General features: G+C 47.5%; 1 protein-coding gene across 1 annotated transcript in view; it reads right to left on the minus strand.

The window, feature by feature from the left end:
- Nucleotides 1–1,540: 1,540 nt before the first annotated feature.
- LOC149365672 (acid-sensing ion channel 1-like) overlaps nt 1,541–25,804 on the minus strand; it is a 30,841-nt gene continuing 6,577 nt past the window's right edge. The window contains exons 2-11 of the mRNA XM_089569065.1: nt 24,475–24,728; nt 18,034–18,250; nt 16,043–16,197; nt 13,767–13,870; nt 12,439–12,599; nt 10,417–10,521; nt 9,779–9,890; nt 8,988–9,084; nt 6,425–6,470; nt 1,541–2,073 (exon numbers count right to left, since the gene is read on the minus strand). Coding sequence (XP_089425191.1) covers nt 1,879–2,073; nt 6,425–6,470; nt 8,988–9,084; nt 9,779–9,890; nt 10,417–10,521; nt 12,439–12,599; nt 13,767–13,870; nt 16,043–16,197; nt 18,034–18,250; nt 24,475–24,728 — 1,446 coding nt within the window. The 3' untranslated portion in view covers nt 1,541–1,878. The remainder of the gene's footprint in view (nt 2,074–6,424; nt 6,471–8,987; nt 9,085–9,778; nt 9,891–10,416; nt 10,522–12,438; nt 12,600–13,766; nt 13,871–16,042; nt 16,198–18,033; nt 18,251–24,474; nt 24,729–25,804) is intronic.

The following is a 25,804-nucleotide window of genomic DNA, read 5'->3' on the forward strand; positions in this document are numbered from 1 at the left end:
AGTAGCACGAAACACTGGGCCAAAAATGTCCCCAGAATCGTTTTTTATCACAGCATCCCTCACAATCACATCTGTGTACCATCTCTCGAACTCTCCTCGGCAAACCACCTTTGAAAAGCACATTTCAGCCATTTCTTCCGACAGCATCGACAGCCCCATATGCGAGGACACAGTTTCCGCTGTTTTTTCTAGCATGCATTCATAACGAGATCATCCTGTGTAATTTTTGAAGCGAAAAGCTTCACTAGGCTAGTCAACACCGCGCTTCGCGTGAGCCGAAGGCCAGATTTGCCACGCGCATGCGCGAATCCGAGCGACGTCAACCACGGCGCAGGTGGCTGCCGTAGCCGCCGCCGCGCGCCGACTCCGTCGCCTGACCTTTCGCCGCCGCCGCGTGCTACTGCGCATGTGCGCCGCCGCTTCTCCTCCTCGCCACCGTTTGGCCTTTCGCCGCAGCCGAGCGCAGTGCGCATTTTAAAGGAGGGGTATACAGGGTGTTTCACCTAAGACTTTCTGCAATTTTTAAAAATAAGCTATTTAAATTAGATGCGCGCTTTTTCTGGCATAGCATTGTCAGTGGTGTAGTACATCATAATTCAACTAAGACGTGCTAACTAGCAGGCTTGTTAATCAATATTTAATAGTTAACTTTTAAACTATTACCGTTGGGCTCCTTAATTATTGAGAGGCATGTAGCACACCGTAAGTAATGTCCATATCCCTTTATAGAATTTGAAGAACGCGATTATCCTCGGCGCTGTGGCCGAACAAATTTTGGCTATCTCGACGAATTAGGTTCACTGGAGAGGTTGCTTTGCCTGCAAGCTTCTCAAACCGCATGTATTTTGGCGCGATGTAGGCGAAATTTGTTTGGCCACAGCAACGCGAGGATAATCGCGTTCTCGAAATTCTAAAAACGGATATGGACATTACTTACGGTGGGCTACATGCCTCTCAATAATTAAGGAGCCCAACGGTAATAGTTTAAAAGTTAACTATTAAATATTGGTTAACAAGCCTGCTAGTTAGCACGTCTTAGCTACATTATGATGTACTGCACCACTGACAATGCTATGCCAGAAAAAGCCCGCATCTAATTCAAACAGCTTATTTTTAAAAATTGCAGAAAGTCTTAGGTGAAACACCCTGTATAAGGCGCGCTTGCCCATAGAACAGGCGCACACTCTCGTCTCTCATAGCCTGATTTGCTTTGGGACGTTAAACCCCAATAAACCAATAAATAAAACTCGCCATGCAAGGAGAAGAAGCAACAGTCGGACTGTGGAGAAACACCGATCCAGAAGTGGTAGCTTGGCAGTTGGCTAAAAAGCAGCGAGAGTTTTTCGCTTCGAGATATCCAGGCTTAACCTTAGCTAAGCCACAGCCAATTTTTTTTTCCTGATAAAAGCTAAACACTCCAAAAGCCGGAACATAATCTAAATACAACTGTGCATTCTTACGGTTTTTTCGTGCCGTCAGAAAATGCAATTTTCGCCTTCAAGTTTAGAAAGACCGATAACAGGATGACCTTTTGTTTATTTCGAAGCATCTGTAATTTCTGCTGATCTTGGAGCGTGAACTTTAGAAGCACCTGCCACCGACTGAAAACGCATCTTTTTCTGCTGTCACACTTTGCGTAGGGCGTAAACAGCGCCATATGCATTTTTTATATAATGAAAGCTAGGAATTTTAAAACGCGAAAAAAAAAAAACTTTTAAGGTTGACAGATGTTATGCATATGATTTCATGGTCGGAGCGAAACACCGAATAAACCGATCTTATTCTACTTAATTTACACTGACAACTTTACCACTGACACAAATGTGGATGCTTTTTTTTGCTGCAGCTATTACTTTCGCGTTTTGCTCAAGCGCCCATCTAGTGAGCTGAAGACTTCGCAGAGCTTGCACTGCGTGCACTTCGTCCATCCAGCACATTCGCCACAGTCTTGAAGGACGTGACTGTCCTGGCGAGAGCCGTGGCAACGGTGTCGACGACGCTGAAGAGCATCACGAAAGACAGGCCCAGGTAGATTCCCATCGTTCCGCCAATGTTGGTCACCAGGCTGGAGAACTGCGTTCAACATTGTAAAGCGTGGGTTAAGAGGCAGGGTGTGGTTCATATAGTAACACGGAGGCAAAAGCTTGCTGACCAGCGTCCTGGTAGGTACAGAGTGGATACAGACTTTTCACTGCCTAAATCTTGATTGAGTGCGCGGTTATTCTGGGCTATGTCGCTCGTCCACAGTAAGCAACCGCTGTGCAAATGGCCAATCAGAATACCGCTACCGCAGTCATGCGACCCTCTGAGCCCAGAACGTGACATTTAAAACAGCCGCAGACGTCGATACATTATGTTGACATTTTGCTTTCGCTTTGCTCGGTCGCCGCCGTGCTCTCAAAGTTTTTAGTATTCTCGGCGAGCAAAACATAGAGCAGCTCGGACCCGGAGGCCCAGCGGGCCCTGGCCCAGAGAGCACGGGCAGCGGCAGCAGCCAATGGCGTCCCGGAATAGGGACTGCCACCCAGGTCACCGACCATCCACAGCTTCCCCTCCGAATTCAATACAGTGCTACAATAAATGTTTTCTCGTCTTCCTCTACGCGGCGATCGGGCTCAGAAGAAAAATCAGAGCTATCTGCGCGCCAGCTATCCTCAGTCGCCGTAAACGTGCCGAGAGAATTATCTCGCAACCGATGACTATTGCTTCGGGGCGCTGTCTGTTGTGCAAGCCACGCTTTCCGCCATTCGCGCTGAGTCTGCGGGCGCCTCTACAGATATACTATACAAGGTCACATTCACACGGACATACACAGTCATGAAGAAAATCCAAAACCTCTATCGTGCACCGGGGTCCTGCCAGTGCTCTGCAGCGAACGCGAGCGGTCCCTGCTGAAATATGTACCCATATCACGTATGTGCATGCTGCAAACATACTGGGTCCGTGTCATGTCCTGTCATCTTGTATCACGCGCACAGCTCACTGTACATCAGCAGCCGATGGAGTGCGCCCGGCTGCTTTCACGGCGTATATGGTAGCCCACCCCGAGTCGTTCTGTAACTAAACAACTTTGTAGTTTCACCAGCAGGCGTCAATCTAAAACACGTCAAACCAATATACCAGCCAAGCCGTGAATGAGGAAAGATCAAAGAAGAAGATAGAAGAGAAGAATGGAAAGAAGGGAAAGAAGATGAAGGCGAGGATAAGACGAGTGAAAGAAGAGAAGAAGGGAAATAAAAAGAACCGATACAACGGCTCTCAGGGCATGTTTTAGCCCAGCCGTAGCCTAGTCTAGGGTCGTTTCACTGCGCGGCTACTTTTCGAAACTCAGACAGGACACCACGCCATCTGCTCTATGTTTGCACAAAGGCCCAACGCTGTTCTGTCACGTGAGCGTGCACTGCCTCGCACCAGTCTTACACGGATGATATACTCTCGATTATGTTGCAAATGCTTCAATGCGCTTAACACAAAAGCTTGCATACTTTTCACAGCACATGCCAGAAATCGGGACTGGGTAGTTTTACTCAAGTGAAAACACAATGGCCGGGTAGCAAAAAACATTTGCTCAGGAGCACGCAAAAACTGTCATTGTTGGCTCCTCAGTGGGTCCCAGTATTCTCCAGGCAGAATGGGAACGAGTTATCCATATGATAAGCTAAGGTTCCTCGCCACAGTCTGGAGCGCAAGTGTGCGAAAGAAGCAACTTACGGGAAATTGGGCGTAGCGTCTACGTTTCTCGATTTTTTCGTCCAGGTAGATGATCAGCTTGGCCATGGTCCTGGTGTACAAAGAGCGAAACCGCCCATCACAGGAAAATGAGGGCTTATCGTGCGCAGCATAAGGTAGCCGACATCACAGCTAAATTACGAGACGAATAATGTTTCGCATTCTGAGGAATACAATGACATCAAACTGTATCCTTCAAGATGTGATGTACTTTAACAAAAAGGTACGATGCTGAATGACCAAAATGCGCCGAATGTGCCAGCCAAAAGGCTTTCAGTGTCTACTTCAGACACGTGACCTCTCTGAAAGCGCCTAGCGTATTCAGCTAAGCGGTGCCTTCTCCGACTCAGATTCAGTTTTCTACCGATCTCCGAGGTCTCGGTCAGAGGATGCTGTAATTTTTTCGCCTGGCTATGAAATTGACCGAGCAAACCACATTTGTTTGCTGGGGAAAGATGGCGCCTCAGTCTGTATAGAGTGCATGTACACCACAATGTCCTCACCGTGTGGCCCGGTTGGCGAGCAACAGTTTTGGTACTGTACACAGCGTATATAGTGTGTACACTGTGGGATATGTGTGCGTTTTTGTCTTTTGCATCTTTTCTTGTGTTCCCAGTGCTCTAGAATATTTTACGGGCATATTGTAGCGAAATCTACACTACGTCAGCTTTTCGAGCCTTCAGCGTGGCACCCCTTGAGCTGCGTGGCGGCGCCGTGGCCTTGAGCCGGTTGGTCACGTGGTGCGGAGCAGCTGCTGCTGCCGGTGGCGCGCCGCGCCGGCGAAACCTAGGGTGCCTCGATGCCCAGCGGCGTTGGCATCGAGGCACCCTAGCGAAACCGAGCAGAAACAGCGTGCGCATGCGCCGTGTCGAGGGGGGGGGGGTGGAGAGGAAGAAAGCGCTCGGTCTCGCGTCACTCCAGGTTTAACCAGAGCTAAACCACAGCCAGTTTTTATATTTACGAGCTCACCTCAAACGTCTTGCAGATACAGTGCGGTAGCGTGTGTGCAACCTCCTAAACTTCCTTTCCATAAATAAATGCGCCGTCTCCCTTTTTTCTCGCGGTTTTAACACAGCAGCTGAACTTTTATTTCACGCACCTTTGTGTCCTCCCCTCTCCCATCTTCTCTGAAATATTCCCTGGGCTCTCTTCGACTGACTCACCTGTTTGGGTACTGCCGCCTCGCCTGAGATGCATGAAAACCAAAATAACAGAATATGCATTAGGGACAGCGCGACTATTTGCGTACGTCATGCCCAGACAAACCGTGGCAAACATAATCCGCAGGCTGGACTAAAGTCGGTATTTTTTAACCTTACATTTCGTTTCCATTTCATTTGGTCTTGACGTCATCAGTGACGAAAGCGGGTTACGAAAGCGAAGGGGCTGGAGAAGCGAACGACCAACCACAGGCGCAACCGGTCTTCACGTGGCGACGCCGCCAACCACCACACTGCCAATGCATATACACCGATTTAGTCGCATATGCCGGGCTCCTCCAATATCTCACAAGATCAACGAACAGCTTATTATTTTCTTACTCAGGATTAGCGCCGATTAATGGATAGTGTCTTTCCCTGCCTTAACTCGGCAATTTCAGGTGTATCATCTATGATACGGAGTGCGTACATGAAAAAAAAAATTCATTACTTCTCATAAAATTGCATCTATTGCAAACTTACTCGAAGAAACGACTTTTTCGAACACATTTAGTGAAGCAAGGTCATGGTGTCAGTTGCCATCGACAGAGGAAGCGTCTTGAAGGTAAATTCATGCAAAAGCTAACCCTAACAGCCCAAAATTATTGGTGCGATAGTACTTTACTAACGGTCAGTGGAGCAGTTTTGAATGTTAATCTTGGTTTACTATATGGCCCTGAATTTGAGTGGTTCTATCGTCCTTAGGCCTTCAGAAATGTCCAAAACTACTTAAATTGTCCTGTAGCCATCTTTTTCTTAATGAATCTTCCAGCTTTTAATATGTCCTTATTCAGGCACTGAAACATGCTCAATTTTAGAAGGGGATGACTTTCACTCAGCGTTTTTAATTGCAGGGCTTAAATTGTTTTCTGAAGCATTTGCCCTTTAATGCATAAATTATGAAGAAACCGAAGACAAAATTCACTGCCTGCGCATTATGCTAGCTAATGAACCAACATTCAAAGGCCAATACCGAAATTCTGTTAGCACCACTGGTATTAGAAAAATTGGTATGCCACCAATTATCGACAATTATTATTCTGTCCTTTGGTCTGTCATGTGAAAGACCGAATCGAAGGCCTCAAACTACCTCGAAGGCCCAGAGAGTAATTCTTTATCGAAAAAACGTCTGCCTATTTTTCCCGCAAAACTTGTTCAGAAAATGAGTGACAAAAAATTCTTGACGCTGGCTTTAAGTTGCCCACTTGCGCCTCCTTTTGCTCTTAGTGACACCAACCATTTTGTGTGAAAGCCGCCGGTTAATGGGAACAAGTTTACATCATACCTTCTGTTCAAGCTGTATGCACTAATGGGTAGACGGCGTGCAGATAGTATGTCGCGAATTGGCGACACCGGGCAAAAACTGGTTACTGGAAAAAGTTTCTGCAGTGAAGAGACCGACCTCTATAAAATAGACTGAGGTAATCGTCGTGAAATAACAAAAAAGCATCGTACTTTCATCACAAATCTCTGGTTTCAATTTCCAACAAACGTACCTCAGGCCAAGCACGATGGGTGAGAGACTTCCTGTAGACAGCTTCGCTGCACAAAGAGAAAATGTGAATGAAAAGAAAATACAAGTCTCGGACTACATCTCATGGAACAAACCGAGTTTCAACCTCCAAGTTGGTTGGCTGGTTGCGACTGAGAGAAGGATGAAAAGGAAACTGCACGGGCCTGCCAACTGGCTCAAGCCGAGCCACCACCGCTGCCACGTGCAGATAGAAGAGAGTTGAAAGATAAGAGGACAGAATAAAAGACAGTGTAAAGACGCGCGTCGCAACAACCGCGTCCGCCGGAACGGACGCTGGTTGAAAAATAAATACACGGCCGCAGCCCGAAGGCTGCAAACCGAATGCCACAGATATCAGGTCTCTTCTCAAATCCACGTACTAACCTCCTTGTGCTCACCAAATGCAAAGAACCATTACATTTTTATCGTGCAGTCATTCACTACTTAGCCGCCTCTACCTCGGCACCAGTCAGGATTAAGGACCATTGTCCATCATATAGAAATGATCAGCGCACTTTTTCCACTGTCGTCTTTTTCTTTTTCTAGCGGTGCTGTTATTTATTCTCAAATTTTGCTGTTATGTGCATTATTGCGACCCTCTCTGTGAATGCCTATTTATGATTAATATTTTGTGATTCCTATTTTATTTTAATGCAATATTTTTAACCTTATAACAACGCTTTGTACTTACTCCCCCCCCCCCCCTCCCCATGTAATACCCTCAAATGAGGGCCTTTGGGGGTATTTTGAATAAATAAATAAATATTTATTTCTTTATTTGTTTATTTGTTTGTTTATTTATTTATACACACAATATTGCAGACCTTTTCCTAGGTCCAAGCAGAGAGGGCCCAAAGATTAAATCATCAAAATCAATACAAAAGCGGCCAGCCGTCAATAAATATTGGTATTTATAGAAACATGTGGATGTGAAAATTTGGTGGGCAAATCAGATATGGAGTTAAAAAGAATATGTAATCTATATATGAGCCGATATTGCCCAGGTCCTCATAAGTTCATCCTTGCATAGAACGCATATATGAACACATCCGCCAGCCGCGGTGGCTCAGTGACATTGGCGTTCGGCTTCTGATCCCAACGCCACAGATTCCCCTGGCGGCTGCGTTTCGATGGAGGCGAAATACAAAAACGGCTTTGTGCTGTGCGATGTCAGTGCACGTTGAAGAATCCTAGGTGGTCTAAATTAATGCAGAGCACTCCACTAGGCGTCTCTCCTAGACCATGATTCACTTCCGGTTGGTAACCCCTCAGTTTACGATTTTGAACATATCTGCCCAATGAATGATATGACGGCATAGGGATAAGGATCATACAGGGCACATACTGCGGCCCCTATTTAGCGAGGTCTTGTGGGTTCCTTAGTAGTCCATATATTGTAGCGATAGCTACATTGGCCACGAACTTGAGATTTCGCTGTGACGGTGCTCCGAGGAGGCACAGTGACCGACCTTGAGCCGTTGCCTAACAAGCACCGACGCTGGCGGACGCCGCGTCATCTGGCATGACATCACACCGCGCACCTCGCCGCGTAGCCGCCGCCGCCGTTTGGTATGACGTCACACCGCTTGCCTCGTCGCTGCGTTCGCCTCTGCTCGCTTCGCCAGCTGTGTCGCATGCTTTCGATACGTATATCCTGGCATAGCCGAGCTAAGCCACTGCCAATTTTTGATATACAACTGAGAAATTGGAAGCCTTCATTGCGGTGACACCGCCTTATGTCAATCTTGGCTTACGTGTCTCACCCTGGGTTACTTTCTAGCGCACAGACGTAGCGCACTCCCGACGTTGCGTGCCATTGAAGGTTCTTTTCAGCTTGTTCACAACTGCACGACTTTACTCTATACTTGTGAGTATAAGGACTTGGCGCAGGTTAGCTTGATGGGCGAATATCTCTGTTTCACATCACCTGGAGCAGCCTGTTTAGTACAGCCTTTGTCAAAAAGCTACAGCCCACCAGGTTTTCTTCTGGCTCTTTCCTGCGCAACATGTTTTGCGTCCAAATCTCCCAAAGAAAAGATGAACTCTCGAAATCTTGCCTCCTAAGTTGAGGATTTCCAGCGATGCTAGGCAGCCGCACTATAACACTGTGAAGCAGACCACTAGGGCTACATACTTTTGACAATTACTGCACGTTACCACGGCTACTCTCCCAGTAAGCATAGTAGAGTGCTTTCTTTCCATCTAGTGTGCCAAACGTTCTGGAACGCCATGCCCCCACTATTGAAAGCGTCCTGTATGTAGTTACCTTTCTTTGATGCTTTAGTTTTTCGCTTGATATTCCGGAAGATAATTCTAAAAAAGAAAACAACTGCAGAGTCCTTTTATTCGACACATTTTTTAAGTGCACCGTCTGCGAAAGCCATGTGTACATTGGCCCTGACATTTGTTAACTTCTGGTAACGATAAAGCGTTTGTGTTCTATGCAAGCAACCAGCTCTGGCCGTTACGAAGACACCCAGCACCTTCGAGAAGCAGTACAAAAGTCTGCCCTTAGAGGACGCGACCATCAGTAAAAACTCACTTACTAGCAGGGTAGAAGGCAGGAGCATGGCAGCTGATGCAGGGCATGCTGTCTCTTCACTTTGGCCATGCACTCCATTGAATTCTCGTACATGCACTCCTCTGGGTGTGAAGGGTAAATAAAGCGAACGACAGCCAATGTTGAACCTATTCAATCATTACCTTCGTCTGTAACTGCGTTTATTAGGCACCCAATTTTTAAGGGCAAAATAGAAGCCCTCCTCCGCAATGGCACGTCTTGTAGTCCGCAGTGTTAATATGGAAATTTAAAAAAATGTCGACTTCTTAATAAAAATTTTACCTGCAGTCACCCACAATTGATAATTAAATTAGATTAGACAAGATTACATTACATTAGATTAGAACATTTATTTTAATGAAACATGGTAAGGAAATAATTTTTTTGAATATTGACAGAAATAGCTCAGTATAAGTTAAAAAGATGAGTGGTGTGCAAATCTGATTTCATTTCATTTATTTACCTTAAAGGCCCCTTTTGCAGTAGTACATAAGGGGTGGGATAATCAAAAATTTAGTTACATTTTGTCACGATGATATATGAATTTCAATGTTGGCATTGAAGAACGATGGGCGGGTGATATCGATACATAAAATGACAGCTGCTAAAGAATGACACAGAAATTAACTCGTATGAAGGTAATTACACTTTAAATACATTCGCGTGTCATTGCGTGTATCTCAGTTTGCACAGCAAATTCGGTGCAGTGTGAGGTAGAAGGTGCACCGTGTCACTACAACGAAGGCAGTCGTGATTCACGCCCGTCGGCAAACTCACGGCCTCTGGCGCAGCACAGCTTCGCACCGGAGATGTTGAACGTGCGCACCCTGTGGTCCATGCAGCCGCACCGCTGGAAGATGTTGAGCTGGAGGCAGGCGTCCAGACACTTCTGTTCCGCGCACGACAGGCCAGGAAGAAATAAAAAAGCGTAAAAATGCATCTGCCTACGCACATTGCTGTGCGGGCTAATTACTGTATCCTGTCACTAGCTATTTGCCGCTTCAGCAACAGTTGTTCAAAGAACGTTCCCAACCTAAACTCGCGCACATTACTGTACACACTATCAGCTTCGTTCTGTTTAATGCGTTAGCATTACAACGCACATATTCGCTAAAAGTATTCGGTGTTGGCGTGTAGTGAAAGATTGTGGCTATGCACATGGGTTGGTCACGTAATCGAGGACGCTTTTTCAATGCGAATACAAACACGCTTTAGTCGGGAAACACCACCTGATTAGGTTAGCTTTGAAATATTTTCCTGCAGTAGTTAGCACTAATTACTGATACGCTCGCCGAACGTGCATCGCACTGTACGCTATTGGAGGTGTTTAAGAGCTTTCTCTTCCCGAACTTTAACGTTAAATTCACTAGTTAAAGGCTAGGCCATGAGGGGGGGGGGGTGAAACAGTGCAGTACCACTTGAGTGTAGCTTGTTTGGCTGAACTGTATTTCCTGGTACCCCGGCGGCCAGTCATGGCGACAAGGTTGTGGGTAAGGAGGTTCCAGTCGCCGCAAGGTCATCTGCGTCGAGTGCAGTGCACACAAGTTACAAGGCCGTCTGTCTCCGTCTACCTCCGCATCCTTACTCCGTCACCGACAAAGGGCGCCTCTTCGGGAGTGCGATGATGGCACGAAGTGTCGGCTTGCTTTGATACCCGCATTGCAGGGGAATGAAAGCTTGTGAGTTAGGTTTCAGCATTACAAACAATGAGTATTACAACTCCCCGCGCACGCATTCGCGAAGCTCTTTTCGTGGTTGCTGATAAAGAATTTGAAGATGTTCGTGCCCGGAACGTCGACGGCTGCTGCAGAGCCGCCTGCTAAGGTAAGGAGCCCTTGGATGCCGATACACACCCTCGCAATACTGTGCAGCAATTACAGCGTCGAGACCGCACACGAGAAGAGGCGTTGACGTGCGCTCGCAGGGGGCCCGACGCGCCACCGCAACTGGTCCTCATTCGCTCAATTCAGTACGTTACGCAGCAGAGTGTAGCCGATGCGTGACTTTTTTTATGCACCCATTCCAGAGCATCAAACGTGCATTTTTATTGCGAAAGCAATACTACGCTCATGAACGGCCTTTCGTGTAGCGGCGGCCGGTAGCCACGTTTGACCTTTAGGATGACCTCTGACGTCATACCAGGGTGAGATGGGCTACCAAGTCGAGTCGTCGCGCAGCGGCGGCCGGTAGCCACGCGTGACATTTAGAATGATCTATGGCGTCATATCATGCCTAGTGACGTCATAGCGTGACGCCATACAAGGGTGAGAGATGGCCTACCAACTCGAGTCGTCACGCAGCGGCGGCCGGTAGCCACGCGTGACCTGTAGACGCGGCGCACTGCGTTCCTTCTTTAGAAGCGGTGCGCCACGTTCCTTCCCTAGAGGCGCTGCGCTCGCTTTCGCAGCTTACCAGGCTTAAACACAGCTAAGCCCCCGCCAATTTTTTTTTTAACACGCATTTCACATTGGTACAACATGCTTGCAATCAAGCTTCCGTCCAGCGAAAGGGTTGATCCATTGCGTTAGCGCCACTGTCCCCGCGCTTATTACATTTAGAGCGTACTTGTTCAACTGGTAATAATGTTTAGAGTAACTTTAAGTTTTGAGGATTAATTCACAGCTCGCCATGACGACGATGCCGCACAATCTGATCCACCAATTGGACGGCCCAGAAACACTCTGCCGCTGCTTAGCCCAAAGGTGCTCTCCACAGAACACTCCGTACACAGTGAAGCAACCTCTACAGTATACGATCGGGTGACAGTATATTAGGTTTCGTTTTCGGGGCACTTAAGTGAGTCATTTTTTACTAGGTTTTTTGCAGTTGTTAGTGTCCTTCTTTAAGTTGGGATAACCAATATGTCGGGTTCTTTTTTCACCCATCTTTCTACTTTTTTTCTACGCATCTAATATGTTATATTCTGAACAGCCAAAAGATTACTTCTTAACCACTCTAATATGCGATGCACGATGGATGTCCGCAAAACTATTAATCACACTAATGCTAATTAAAAAATTCCCTCGATAAAGCGTTATTGCTTCCGCACTGGTCACCTCTCTCATTCAAATGAAACAGCAAGGGTGCTGTATTACGATGACGCTGATCTGGTCAGGCGCCAGTGATGTTGCATATGAAGCGGTGACATGAGAATTGATGCCGGTCGAACAGGCACACGTCCCCATTTCCTCACAAGAAACTATCATTGAGTTTTTGGCGCGGCCTCGCGTTCGGCAAGCGATACCGTGGTTTCTATTATATACATTATTCTGTTCTTTCCCTCCGCATTTTCTTCATGCTGCCTACTTTTCTATACACAGATGGTTCCCCTGGGTCTTTGCTTTGCTAGAAGGTGGTGGCGCCCTCTGTTAGTCGCTTAAGCAACTCTATTTCTCAGCGGGCGAATGCTTCCCCTAAGTGTCAATGTGTGGCCCCACCTTGCCAATGCGTAAGTAGGTGACGAAGTCTGGCGGGATGTGGATTCCGTTGCGATTGTAGTCTGATTCCACTCCCGGCTCGTGAATCATGACCTTGAAGCCGACTTCAGTCGATAGAGGGAGATACTCGTCGATTTCAGCGTCTAGCACCATCCGCAGCCCTGCGTGTAACGACGACGGGTTCGTAAACCCGAACTATGATCATTCTGTTCGTTGTAGGTACACTGAATCAATAAAATACATAAGGAGGTACCTTAGTAAGGCTTTTTGACGGGCTAGTTGGTACATATTCATATTTTCTTCTTCTTCTTTCCTGTTGTCTCTACCCTTTTTCCTATGAACGACTTTTTAGCGCACAGCCTTTCAAAAGGAGGTACCCTGTCGTATTGATGGTGTCAAATTAGATATTTAAAACTCAGGGATGATAGAATCTAGTTGCGTTTTCGGTCAGCTTTGAAATTACCCTTTATGGCACCTGCGAAAATATATATGATCAAGGAGAGCAGTTTAGTTTCCTCCGAGTGTGAATTTCATTTCATGCTAGTGAGCACTGTAGCTTCAGTGACACTGTTTTTAAAACCAAACATGGACAATACCGGAAGCCTTAGAAGCATGGTCTATGTAAAATCGCGAATGGTAAAGGTACAGATCCTCCGCGAGAAAAGAGAACGGACACATAACTGCTGACGAAGATAGATATAGACAGGAAACGCATGTTATTTTTCGGCATGACATCGAAGACTGACGTCGTCCTGGAATCCATTCAGGTACTTCCCGATCAGTTGGTCACCTTAAAACTGGCTAAGACAGCCAATATAAAGACATTAAAAAGGTGAAGTGAAGGATGGCGCTCACGCGCTGTGCAGCTTAAGTAGTGAGGGACACAGGACGTGTGCTTTACTTATGCTTTCTATTTCAAAGATCTCGGAGCCCCCAGGAAAGCTCAACGAGTATTAAAGCTCAATCCTTATCTTTCTTTTCTCTGTTTTCAATTTTCCACTCTTCCCTTGCTTCTCTCTATACCCAATGGGCGTTGAAAGTCCCCTGGACGTCCTGCGGATCTTCAAGATGTCTGCAGGACATCTAAGGGAGGTACATGATGTCTGCAGGACGTCTGAGTGAGGTTCAGGATGTCGGCAGGACGTCTAAGGGAGGTTCAGGATGTCTGCAGGACGTCTAAGGGAGGTTCAAGATGTCTGCAGGACGTTCTAGGGAGGTTCAGTGCTTATCGGGGTTATTTCTTTCCTTGTCTCATTAATTTTTCTTTTTTCTTTCCTTCGTTCTCTGTTCCTTTATTCATTTCTGTTTCATCCCACACTCTCACTGACCGTTGGAGATGACGCCCGTATCTTCTGGGGCGAAGGAGAAACCATGTCTGAAGTTGAAGCAGTAGCAGGTGCCATAGCGACCGAATGGAACAGCGTATAGGAGTCTGTGGGAAGAAGAACAAAAAACAAGTTCGAAAATAGAAAACAGCTATCGACAAAGTCAAACTGAGAATTTCAACTCGTTTCTATAAGGCATTCCCGCCGCGTATAGTTAACTGAACAGAATCAATTTTAATGTAGATATTCAAACGGCTGCAGAGTAACGCTTACTGGAGGGCAGCTAAATGCAAGTTAACCCGTTCTTTTTGTGATGCAAAACTATACTCATTCCCTATATTTACGGCAAAGTAATTCTGATGTGTAGCTTGTGCGAGCCACACACTCTACCTAGTATCTACCGCATACAGGACACCATGTTTGTTCGAATACACGTTATATTACCAATAAAATGTGTAATTTTTGTTTTTTATTCCTTTCCTTGAAGCCGCTGCCATGCCGCTTTGTCACCTTGTTGTCCTCGCTCTAGGCGACTTAGTCGCGTGCAGTATTTTCTAGAATATCCAAGATTGACATAAGTTTATAGCCGCCTTATGTCGAAAGTTCGTCGCCACCTTTAAATTGAGCTCGGCTGAAATCTACGGCCAATAGGAAACCGACACCGCCCAAAGAAACTGCGGCTGTCGCCACCGCCAAGTTGTTCATTTCTTTTGGACACAAGTTATCCCAATAAATAATTAATTTGAGTGCCCCCCCCCCCTTTTCTTCGTGAGCGACACCGTCCAAGCCTGCCGTCATAGCCAAGTGACAATAGCCGCGTCTGAAAAACTAATACATTGATAGCATTCAGCACTACAGAGAGATCTAGAGAAAATTTGATTTTCTTGAGATTAGCAGTGGCTGGAACTGAGCTTCATGTACAGCTCCAAAACCGGGTTTCCCTATGAGCAGGTTTGGCACGGCACAAAAAAAAAGGATGAATAGATGGCACCATGAAAAACAGACAGGCACAGCATGATTCTTTCCTTCATCCTCCCTTCAGGCAGTACTCTCGGCGCTCAATAGGCCCATAAAAGGTACATTCTACCCATAAACGGTGCCCTGTGCAAAGCCCCATACAGCTTTCCCCCAGAGTACGGATAAGGCTCTCAAAGAAGGCTGCAGGGTTTGGCCGGCTTGCGAGCACTGATTCCCGACGCTGCTTTGCATGTTGATGGAGCAACGATTTCTAGAGCCATGAGCCCCAATAAAAAAACACTATTAAGCACTGAGGGTACTAATCACAAATACTGAGCAGGAGTGAACAATGCAAGCTGTCGTGGGCTAAAGCGACGTTTGCTTAGTGCAAGGATGCACGGCTCATGTTTCAGAAAGTGCTATGGGTGCTCCCATGAGAAAAAATCAAGTTGAAGTATACTGCGGTGAAATGAAGGCTTTCATACGAGCAGAAACAAAGTGCTCTTGAGTAGTTTGGCGAAGCAACAACAGTTGTCAACGAATAATAAGGTTTTGGATGTAGTGCTGAACGACAGATATTTAGGCTACAAAATACCAGCCAGCCATGTTAATGGATGAGGAGTAAACAAGGGAATAAGAATGAGTTGAAGTGCCTTGGTATATCACTCCCTGTTTAGGGGCATCAGTATATACATAGAGTTGAAAAGGAAAGTTCCTAACCGTTGTGCCAATGGCGGTTGTTTACCGTCGACCGCATTCCGCTGCTGACCCAAAGGTGGTGAGATCAAATCATTCTTTATTCTTTATTCAAGAGTTACCCCGCATTTGCCCGAAAGCGTTATAGCAGTGGGGTTACAGATTGGCAAAAAATACATCTTCACTTGCAGAGCACACTTGCATTTCGGAAAGCCGGTTCCATGTTGCACCGTTTTAACAAAAAATGAATTTGCAAACAAGTTCGTCCTGGTACGGTACTCTCTCATTTTACGGGAATTGTCATGTTGTTGAGAAACGTAAGAGGGCTGTTTTAAGAAACTTTCAAAATCAACGACCGTTTTTCCGTGAACTATTAAAATTTTAGCCTCAGTTTTCTTCTACGGGAAGCGAGTGGTTCCCATTGCAATTCTTTTTTCATCATGGTCCCGCCTTTTTGCCTTTCTATAAAAGTTAAACGTTAAGACGCCTGTGTACGACAGAGCGTAAGTGCACGTTAAATACCCCCCCCCCCCCTCCCTGGACTAAATTAATCTTAAGGCTTCCACTAACGCTTCTCCCGTAGCTGAAGTGTAGATCATATAGTACGTCAAACATAATATGCATACTTTTCTTTCCGACAGTCGAGCGATCCGAAGGAACACTCCAGGTACAGGTCCTCCCGTTGGTGGCCCATCCTCAGTCCGAGTTCGATGTCCCGCCTCTGGGTCCTCATCACCCAGGCCGTGAAGTTGCCCGCTTCCCTCAGCAACTCCTCGCTCATCTTCGTCCGGCAAGTGAGAAAAGTTGAGCGGTACTTGTTCCAGTCCCTGCTACAATTAGTTGAGAGCATGCAGAGCGCTAGATGGAATCAAAAGCTAACATGCAGCAGCATCTCGGTAAATTCTGTACAGCGTTGTTCTTATCTGAACTACGTGATTCTGAAGGTATCTTTCGGGACACCTTTCAGTTAACAACTAACTTTAAATTTGACAAGGTGAGTTGCTGGGCGAATTGGTTCCGATATTCCATGACTACAGCGCAACGAACGGGACAAGAAGGACACAGGCAGGGACACAACACAGCGCTGACTCACAACTGAAATCTTTATTAGCTGCCAGCCGGAATAAATACCTAACTGGCCGCCAAAAATGGAAAGTAATGGGCACAAGTCATGCAGCGGGAACACAAAATTCAAAAAATTAAAAAAATAAAAACAAAATAAAAACAAAATAAAGCACACGCGTGTCAGCATTCACATTCAAGGTAGCGTTTTTCTTTTCCTGACAGCAATACAGATGGTGCGCTTATGCATTCTTCCGGGAGCCTTGCTATCATATGTGCTTCTATGATTTCCCTTGTCAGCGAATCGCGGTTCCTACCTATCACAACGCACTCGTTGTACAATGGTTCGCAGGCATCGTTGTTATCTTCGTCATCAGCATCATCCCTTCTGCAGGTTCTGCAGTGTTTCGCTATGTGGCCATTTTTGGCGGCCAGTTAGGTATTTATTCCGGCTGGCAGCTAATGAAGATTTCAATTGTGAGTCAGCGCTGTGTTGTGTCCCTGCCTGTGTCCTTCTTCTTGCCCCGTTCATTGCGCTGTAGTCATGGAATAACTTTAAATGTCGTTGCACTCGTCGTTCATAGCCTTGTTTCGTTTTCCATTGGCATTTAACGAATTTTCCAGGTTGTGCTAGATATAATGCATGTGGACAAATGCTATAGCATTCACCTTGACGCAGCCATGAAGCTTCAAATGAAAGCGCAATGAACTCCGCCGTTCGGCACGTCGGCAAATAGACCACCCTACATCCCTTTACCTCATTTTCTTTTCTCTTGCATAGCTGAAGGCTGTTATCATGACCGTATGCATTATTTTAATTTAATAGTTGAAGAAATTATTTGACAAAATCTTATTGGTATCGCACCATTCCCATCGATTTGTCCACTTGGACTTAGACCTTCCAAACTTCAACCTTTCCGGTTAGCCTATATAAATAGTCACATAGCGGGACTGTCTCGTAGCACCAGTTGTCGTAGGTTCGCGTCCCTAACAGGCGTGCTTTCACTTGGCTAGAAATAAATGTAAATCCAGAGAGCTTTTGTTTCGTAACCGTAAGCTATTAATTATGCCTCTCTTGTTTTTTTCCCTGCTGGCCGTTGAAATGTATACTCGGCTGATTATGTTTCTCGAATCTAGCAAGACAAAACAGCATAAACCCCGATATTTAGCCCCCATCACCCCCATGAGGGGGTGCATCTGTAAGAAGCGCCCCCTCTTGGTTCGGTAACTATGAAGTTTCCCATGACTCCTCGTTACAAAGATGCATAGAACTCACTCTGGTTGGCGCAAACCACGGTTGTTGGTTGACCGTCGCGCCATTTACTCTGTTCACGTGAGCTACTCAGAGCCGCCTAAAATAATACGATAAACGAGAAGCAAAGGTTGGAGTGTGCACCAAGAGTTAGATGCGTAGTTCATAGATGACGCTTCTGTTTGCTAACCTCTTTTAAGAGATGACCGCATGCCTAGTCCGAGTTTCTATTCGAACTTTCCTAACTGCTATGACCGAAGGGCTCTGACGAGACGTATCTATATCAACTTATATGAGAATTACCCAGACGTTCTCTATCGGACGTCCATTGCAGAGGCGCTCCTTCCAGTAATCGGCCCCCCGACGGGCTGCCAAGTCAGTATCGTTGCCGCAGAGTACGGACCTCCGCACCTGGTTCATATTGCAGACAGTGATGGCTGGAAGTGGCAGTTGGCCGCGCTCTATCTCGGACAGACTGATGTCGATGGCGACGGGTCGCTCGGTAAACTCGGCCAAGGTCCTGCAGTCAGCCATCATGAATCACAGGGAATCAAGCTTGTAGGTAATCCCTCCGGAGGGCTTTGAAGAAAGTAAAAGCATAGTCAAAAAAGCATTACGAAAAGGAGAATTGAATTGGAGGTAAGGAAAGGAGTACTGTCACATATCTCGATGGACACCCGCTGCCCCCGATTATAGGCCGCCGGTTCGAATTCCTGCCGCGAACTAGGCTCTAACCTAACTAGTATATACTTTATGGTGCACGAAACACTGAATCGTATGACACCATCCGGAACATTCTACGGCAAACGGCTTGCATGATACGATTTTGTTGCGGAAGCAACACTACGCTAGGTGCGAGCGATTTCGCTTAGCCCCGGAGAGCCCCAACTGCGCATGCGCGAGGAGCGACTGCGAGACATTTACTGCGTAATTTCCTTTCCTCGAATACAATTTTCATTTTCTTCATTACTGCCCCTCTTTCTCTTTCCTCTTTCACTCCGACTTCCTCCCTTCCTCTACAAACGCCTGACGGGTGTCCACCGAGATATGTGAGACAGTTACCGCGTAATTTCCTTTCCTCAAATAGAATTATCCTTTTCTTCATTACGGCCCCTCTTTCTTCTTTCACTCCGACTTCCTCCCTTCCTGTACGGTGCGGTTCGGGTGTCCACCGAGATGACAGAGAATTGCTGCTGCATTTCCTTTCCTCAAAAAAGCGTTGCGTTCGACGGGCAAGGCATCGCGCCGAACGGGTGGTGGCGTCCCGTGGACTCCCTGGCTGCGCTACAACACGCTGTCGCGTTCCAGTCCTAAAGGCGAAGCTTAACCGTCATTAACTAGCAGTTAATTAGTATTAGTCATTAATCAATAATGAGCCATTAATTAGTAATTTGTCATTACTTAGCTATTAGTACTTAATTATATGTGGCGAAATCCAGTGTTGACGTCGCCATGGCCCAGAGGCAGTCAAAGTGGTGCGGAAAAAGCTTTCGCCTCTACGCACTTTAGACAGTCAAAATGCCCCCCGAGATGCCGCCGCCGCTGCGATTGCCACGCCGTTGCTTCCGCAATTCTACTCGGGATGGCCATTGGCCAAACCACAGCCAATTTTGTTTCGACGCGCGGTGCCGACTACTACTACTATTACGATGCCTTCTCGACCACCGGCATGCTCGGTGCCACAAATTACGCAACGTTTCGCACAATCACTCCCACGAACGAACGGTTATAGAACAGTAGCACTATTCGCAGCCTCTCCATGCTACCGTAAAGAACATCATTAAGTGCCCAGATTTTATTTCTGTAGTTTCCTCTGAAAACTTCGTTTAATAAAGAAGAAACCTGCGGACAACTTTACATCACTTAGACCCCACAATTGCGCACACCTTTATACCCGCGCCAAATAACGACAATATTGTACCCGGCTTTCAACCCGGAACCCAACAACGGTGGCCGGGTTGCGAATGGAGGCGAAACGCAAAAGGCGCCCGTTGACTGTGCAATGTCAGTGCTCGTTAAGGATCCCCAAGTGGACGAGATTATTCCGGAGAGAGAGAGAAAACTTTATTTACAGAGGAATTCGGGGCACGCCCCAGGGTCCCCGCACGACCCCACTGCACTCAAGTGTTTATGTTCCGAAGGTCCATAACACTGGCAGCACGGCCGGTGGCGATGGTCTGTACGGCCGGGTCCTAAGAGCGCAGCAGGGTCTCCCAGTCCTCCCAGGTCTTGAGGTTCTCTAGGTCCCGCGGGGGAGGGTCCGCCGGGCAGAGGGAAATGATGTGGAGGGAAGAAGCGAAGGGTTCTGGGCATAGGGCGCAAGCAGGAGTGGGGAAGGAGGGATGATAGTGGGTTAGGGTAAGGGGCGAGGGGAGAGTATGTGTTTGTAATCTGCGCCAGAGTGTTGCGTGTCTGTTATCTAGGGAGGGGTGGGGCGGGGGGTAGAGCTGGCGAGAGGCTCTGTATGCCTGGGTCAGCTCACTGAATGAGTGCATGCGATCCTTCGTGAATCCCCGATCCGAGGCCACCTGAGCCCGGTTTAAAGAACCTCGGGCTAAAAGGTTGGCGGCCTCGTTTCCGGGATTCCCGGAGTGCACGGGCACCCATATCAGCTCCACTTGGCGGGGCGGGGGGGCATCGGGCGAGTCCAGTATGCGAAAAGCAGGGACATGGACTCCGCCTCGAGCAAAATTTAGAATCGCAGTTTTAGAATCGCTTAAAATGTACCGGGCTTCCGTGCGGGTTATAGCAAGGGCAATGGCGGCTTCCTCTGCAGCCTCTGGGGACGTGTCTGGAGGGAGAGGTAGTGTGAGGAGGGCGGATAAAGAGGAGTCCACCACAGCTGCTGTCGCTTCATCACCCGCGCAGGCAGCGTCCACCCACACGGCGTCCGGCTGGGGGCCGTACGCTCGATGGAGTGCCTTCGCACGGGCTCTGCGGCGCTGCTCATTGTGGGACGGGTGCTTATTCCTCGGGAGCGGCCTGATGAGGAGCTCTCGGTGAAGGGATCGTGGGATGGCGAAAAGGGTTGGGTCGTTGGCCGGTATTGTGATTCCGAGGGAGTGCAGGATATACCGACCTGTGGAGGTTTGTGTGAGCCTGATATATTGGGCCTGTCGGTGGGCCTCCACCAGTTCCCCGATCGTATTCTGGAGGCCCAGGCCTAGTAATCTGTCTGTGGGTGTGTTGAGGGGAAGGTGAAGTGCTACCTTGAATGCCTTGCGAATCAAAGCATCCAAAGCGTTTATGTCATGTTTGGATAGGTGTAAGTATGGGGTAGTGTACAGCACACGGCTGAGGACAAAGGCATGAATGAGGCGACATAGGTCGCGCTCCTTCATGCCTCTATGACGTCCAGAAACCCTGCGGATGAGGTGCGATATCGCGCCTACAACCTGCTTGAGTTTCTTGAGGGTGGTGGTGTTTTTGCCATCGTTCTGGATGTGCAGGCCCAATACACGGAGGGTTCCAACCTCAGGTATCGGGTCACCATTCAGTTCAATGGCAATGGGGGAGCGGGGGCAGCGGTGGTTCTTAGGCCGGATGAGGAAGAGTTCGGACTTCTCTGGGGAGCAAGACAGTCCGATGGTCCGTGCGTAATTTTGAGTGAGGGTGGCTGCTTCCTGTAAGGTGTTCTCTATGTCTCCGTCACTGCCGTGAGTGGTCCACAGGGTGATATCGTCGGCATAAAGAGTGTGCTTCAGGTGGGGAATAGTGGCCAATTTTCGGGCGAGGGGATGAGGGTAATGTTAAAGAGAAAGGGGGAAAGGACGGACCCTTGAGGGGTGCCGATACTCTGAAGAGTGTAGGAGGGGGAAGACAGAGGGCCGAAGTGTATCTCAGCTGTGCGGTCAGCGAGGAATGCTTGAATGTAGGCATACGTGCGCACACCCACATTCAAGGGGGATAGAGCAGTCATGACCGCCTGATGTTCAATGCGATCAAAAGCTTTGGAGAGATCCAAAGCTAAGACTGCCTTGGTGTGACCCGGAAGAAGCGGGTCGAAAATGTCGTGTGACAGTTGCAGCATAGCGTCCTGTGCGGATAGATGGGGGCGAAATCCTACCATGCTATGCGGGTAAAGATTGTTGTCCGCCATGTGACTTGTGAGCCTCGCTAACACAACATGCTCTAGGAGCTTCCCAAGGCATGAGGTTAGCGAAATAGGGCGAAGGTTTTGAAGTGTAAGTGGCTTGTTGGGTTTAGGTATGAATATTACCTTCGCGTGGCGCCAGGACTGCGGGAGGTTACCCTCCCTCCAGCACTGGTTGAAGTATTTCGTAATGTGGGTGATCGATTGATCATCCAGATTACGAAGCATGGAGTTTGTGATTTGGTCTGCACCAGGTGCGGAGTTAGCGCGGAGAGTCAGGAGGGCCGCTCTGACTTCCGTCTCCGTGATGTCGGTGTCGAGTGTTGGACCCATCTGGAAATTATTCCGTCTCCCACCATATCATTCTTAGTCATGTTGCCCCCAAGGAGTTGGTCAGTGATAGAAGTCGCGTTTTCCTCTCCGACGTTGCAGCATCGTTCACCGCACCACCGCCGCATACCATCTGCAGACAAATGGCCTGGTTGAGCACTTTTAACCGCACCCTCGGCGACGTGACGGCCATGTATGTTGCTTCTGAACACTGCAACTGGGACCGCGTTCTACCGTTTGCCACCTATGCTTACAACTGCTATTCAAGCCACCCTCGGATTTTCTCGATACTACTTCTGTACGGCCAAGAGTCTTCTTGTGCAATGGACACAATTCTGCCGTACCGATGAGATGCTTCCGAATTTACCAATATTTCCCAAGCGGAAACGTATGCTAAATAATGCCACCAGCTTGCCCGTTCCTTCACTTCGCTTAACTGCTGACTGCTATAGAAAAGCACCGGCTATTCCTGAGCGCTTCTTCCAGCTTATCTTCCAGAATCCTTCACCTTCCACCTAGTGCTTGTAAGGACCGGTCCCTTACGGGTTGATCCAAGCATACACCCTGTCGCTTCCTAATAAATGTTTTCACCACCACCACCCACTACCGCCGGCCTTTCCTACAAACTTCTCGGAAAGTACCAGGGCTCCATCGGACTGTGACTGCTACGCCATTATCATCATCCAATTGCCTCATCGAAATGCTCACGCCGTCCACTGATCACCATCACCGAGGCCGTCAAATTTTACACACCCACCGCCTCAAACCGTATTGCAATCCCTCCATCATCACGTCCCTATAAGTCTCCAGGATGACGCTTTTTTTTCCCTAGGGTAATTTTAGGACAGAACTTCCACTCCGGAACCTCTGCGGCTGGAGCTCAATGTTGAAGACGATGACAACCGCCTGAACGCTCCGACGTTCACGTTTTTGTTCATGAAGACTGCTGATTGCAGGTCGTCCTGCCAAAAGATTGCGACATAGTACCCCGTCGGACGACCTTTATCACAGCATATATATTAAACATTTCAAACATAATAGCTTGATTTCGTTGATTGCTATTATTTGGCAACAGAGCATATATCATTTTGTGGGACGTTGGCATTGATCCCAATTCTTGTTTTCTTTAAGTTGGGCTCTAATTATATTATGTTCGAGCACAACTTAAAAAACAGGAGTTGTTGATATCGACAACGGCCCGCAAATTAATCCGTTGAGAAATGACCGCAGTTAACGAAATTAAACCTTTTATGTTTCGATTTATTAACTGAGTCATAGACATAAAAAAATGATCTCCCTAAAGTTTCAGCTTGTGATTAACTCTCTATTTAGGTAACAACACATGCTTGAATCACGGACTCTTTCCTTGTCGCGGAGGGATAGTGCGTTCCGCTAATCAGTGTGAGCGGAGCTTCACTGTAGGCTTAAGCTGTATCCGACTGCAATGTTTTAGGCGTCATTCCCGCAGAAAGAAACACGTAATCGAAAAAAAAATTCAGGGGGCACTTTGACTGTCTGAAGTGCATAGAGGCGAAAGCGTTTTCCGCACCACTTTGCCTATGACACTGGTGACGTCACCACTGGATGACGTCACACATAAATGATGGCAAAGTAATGACAAATTACTAATTAATGACTAATTACTGATTAATCACTCATCACTAATTGACTGCTAATTAATGACGCTTAAGCTTCGCCTTTAGGAGTGGAACGCGACAGCGTGTTGTAGCGCTGCCAGGGAGTCCACGGTACGCCACCATCCGTTCGGCGCGATGCCTTGCCCTTTGAAAGCAACGCTTTTTGAGGAAAAGAAATGGCGCTGTAATTCTCAGTCATCTCGGCGGACACCTTAACCGCACCGCACAGGAAGGGAGGAAATGGCAGTGAAAGAACAAAGAGGGGCCGTAATGAAGAAACTGAAAATTGTATTTGAGGAAAGGAAATTACGCAGTAACTGTCTCACATATCTCGGTGGACACCCGTCAAAACGCGAACACATCTGTCGACACGGCTGCCGACACGGCTGTCGACACGGCTACCGACACGGCTGCCGACACGGACGCAGACACGGCTGCCGACACCGATTGCTAACGACAGCATGAGTCATTAAAGGCTTTCGCCTTAATAAGGTGTATCTACCCTTTAAGTTACCGAAATGCACTAATGAGTAACGCACCCTGTTTCAGGCTTACAACATAAGCAATGCTTACAACTAACTAGATGCGAGCCACAAATATGATGTTACTAATTGGATGCCTAGTATGGGTGCCATTCCCGAGTTCTTTACCCTGATAGAGCAAGTGGGGTGCGGACGACTGTACCTGACAATGTCCCAGCACGTCAACCCCGTGAAGACCGTGAGCATTACGACCCAGCAGGTGCGTCGTACGACGGGCACTTGTGGACCAAAGACTACCTTCATGCCAGGAATCTGAGACCTGTACAGAAGTGCGCTGAGGTGCCCGAACATGGACGTCTTCTGGACGTCTGCTGGATGTCTTCTGGATGTCACGTGATGATGACCGAAAACCTGCATTGTTTCGGGTACGAAGGGAAGGTTTCGTCCTCTTGTACCCTGCATGAAGTATTAACAAAGAAGTGATGCACAGGCTTTTGCAAAACACAAGACTCTCCAGACTCTCCAAGACTCTGGTGAGCGAAAACTATGAAACTGTGAAATACTGAAGCTATTTAACAGTACCCGCAATTCGCAGAGCTGTCAGAGGCAGGAAGGTAACCTAAGCAAACCAGACCACTCACTGAAGTGCTTCAAGCTAGCGTGTGCTATGTCTGGATTGCCTTGAGGCACAAAATCAGGATGTTCCTTTAGGCAACAGTTAACGTTCCCTCTCTTGGCGCTTCTCTAAATAGAACTGTCATAAAGGCCCATGTATTCTTCGAGGCCTCCACTGCGCTTGTTAATACAAGCGCGCTCCGCTATCCCCCTGGTTAGCTTTGACCTGCATTTGGAAGGTAGGTCGCCATTACAACATTAGTGGTATAAGTGTCGCAAAGGTATACGTGCGCACTCCAACAATGAAAACCTTAGTGTTACTGTAAAAAGCCGTTTATACCGGACTTCATAAGCACGGCTAACGGTTTACTGTAAGCGCAGAGTTCGATTGAAGTCATATCAAATCAGTGGCTTAGACCGGAGCGCTGCTCTTGTCATGTTTTAGCAAGACTTTGGTTTGAGCTAGTTGGTGATGAGACATAGCTAATGACATGAAATAGGTGGAGACATGCCATAGCTATTCGATTAGCTATGTCATGTGTTGTTATGCCTCGGTTTTAAGGCCGTTTCAACTCTGCAATTTTCATGGCTATAATCTCGGATTGCGGAAGGTGGGCAGCACTTGCCTCGATCATGCCTATGATCGCTAATTTCAAATACGTAACCATACTACGCCCGACTGTCCTAGTGTTTCTGTTCCCAGCGAAACAACACGCACATGATGTTGACTATGCAATCAAGCAGATGCGCACATACGTAGTTACGTTAGCTTAGCACTAATTTGAGAGTCGCTGCTTTCTTGAAAAGCCCGACACGTCGAAACGTAGAATTAAGAGTAGCGGCAATTTTAACAGCGCCGACGGAGAATTTTAACCAATATGCCATGAGAGCTAGCCTCTAAGTTTTGCTGTTTAACT

This window comes from Amblyomma mixtum, chromosome 1 (genome assembly GCF_055824585.1).
Source record: "Amblyomma mixtum isolate Tamu chromosome 1, ASM5582458v1, whole genome shotgun sequence".
Taxonomy (NCBI): Eukaryota; Metazoa; Arthropoda; class Arachnida; order Ixodida; family Ixodidae; genus Amblyomma; species Amblyomma mixtum.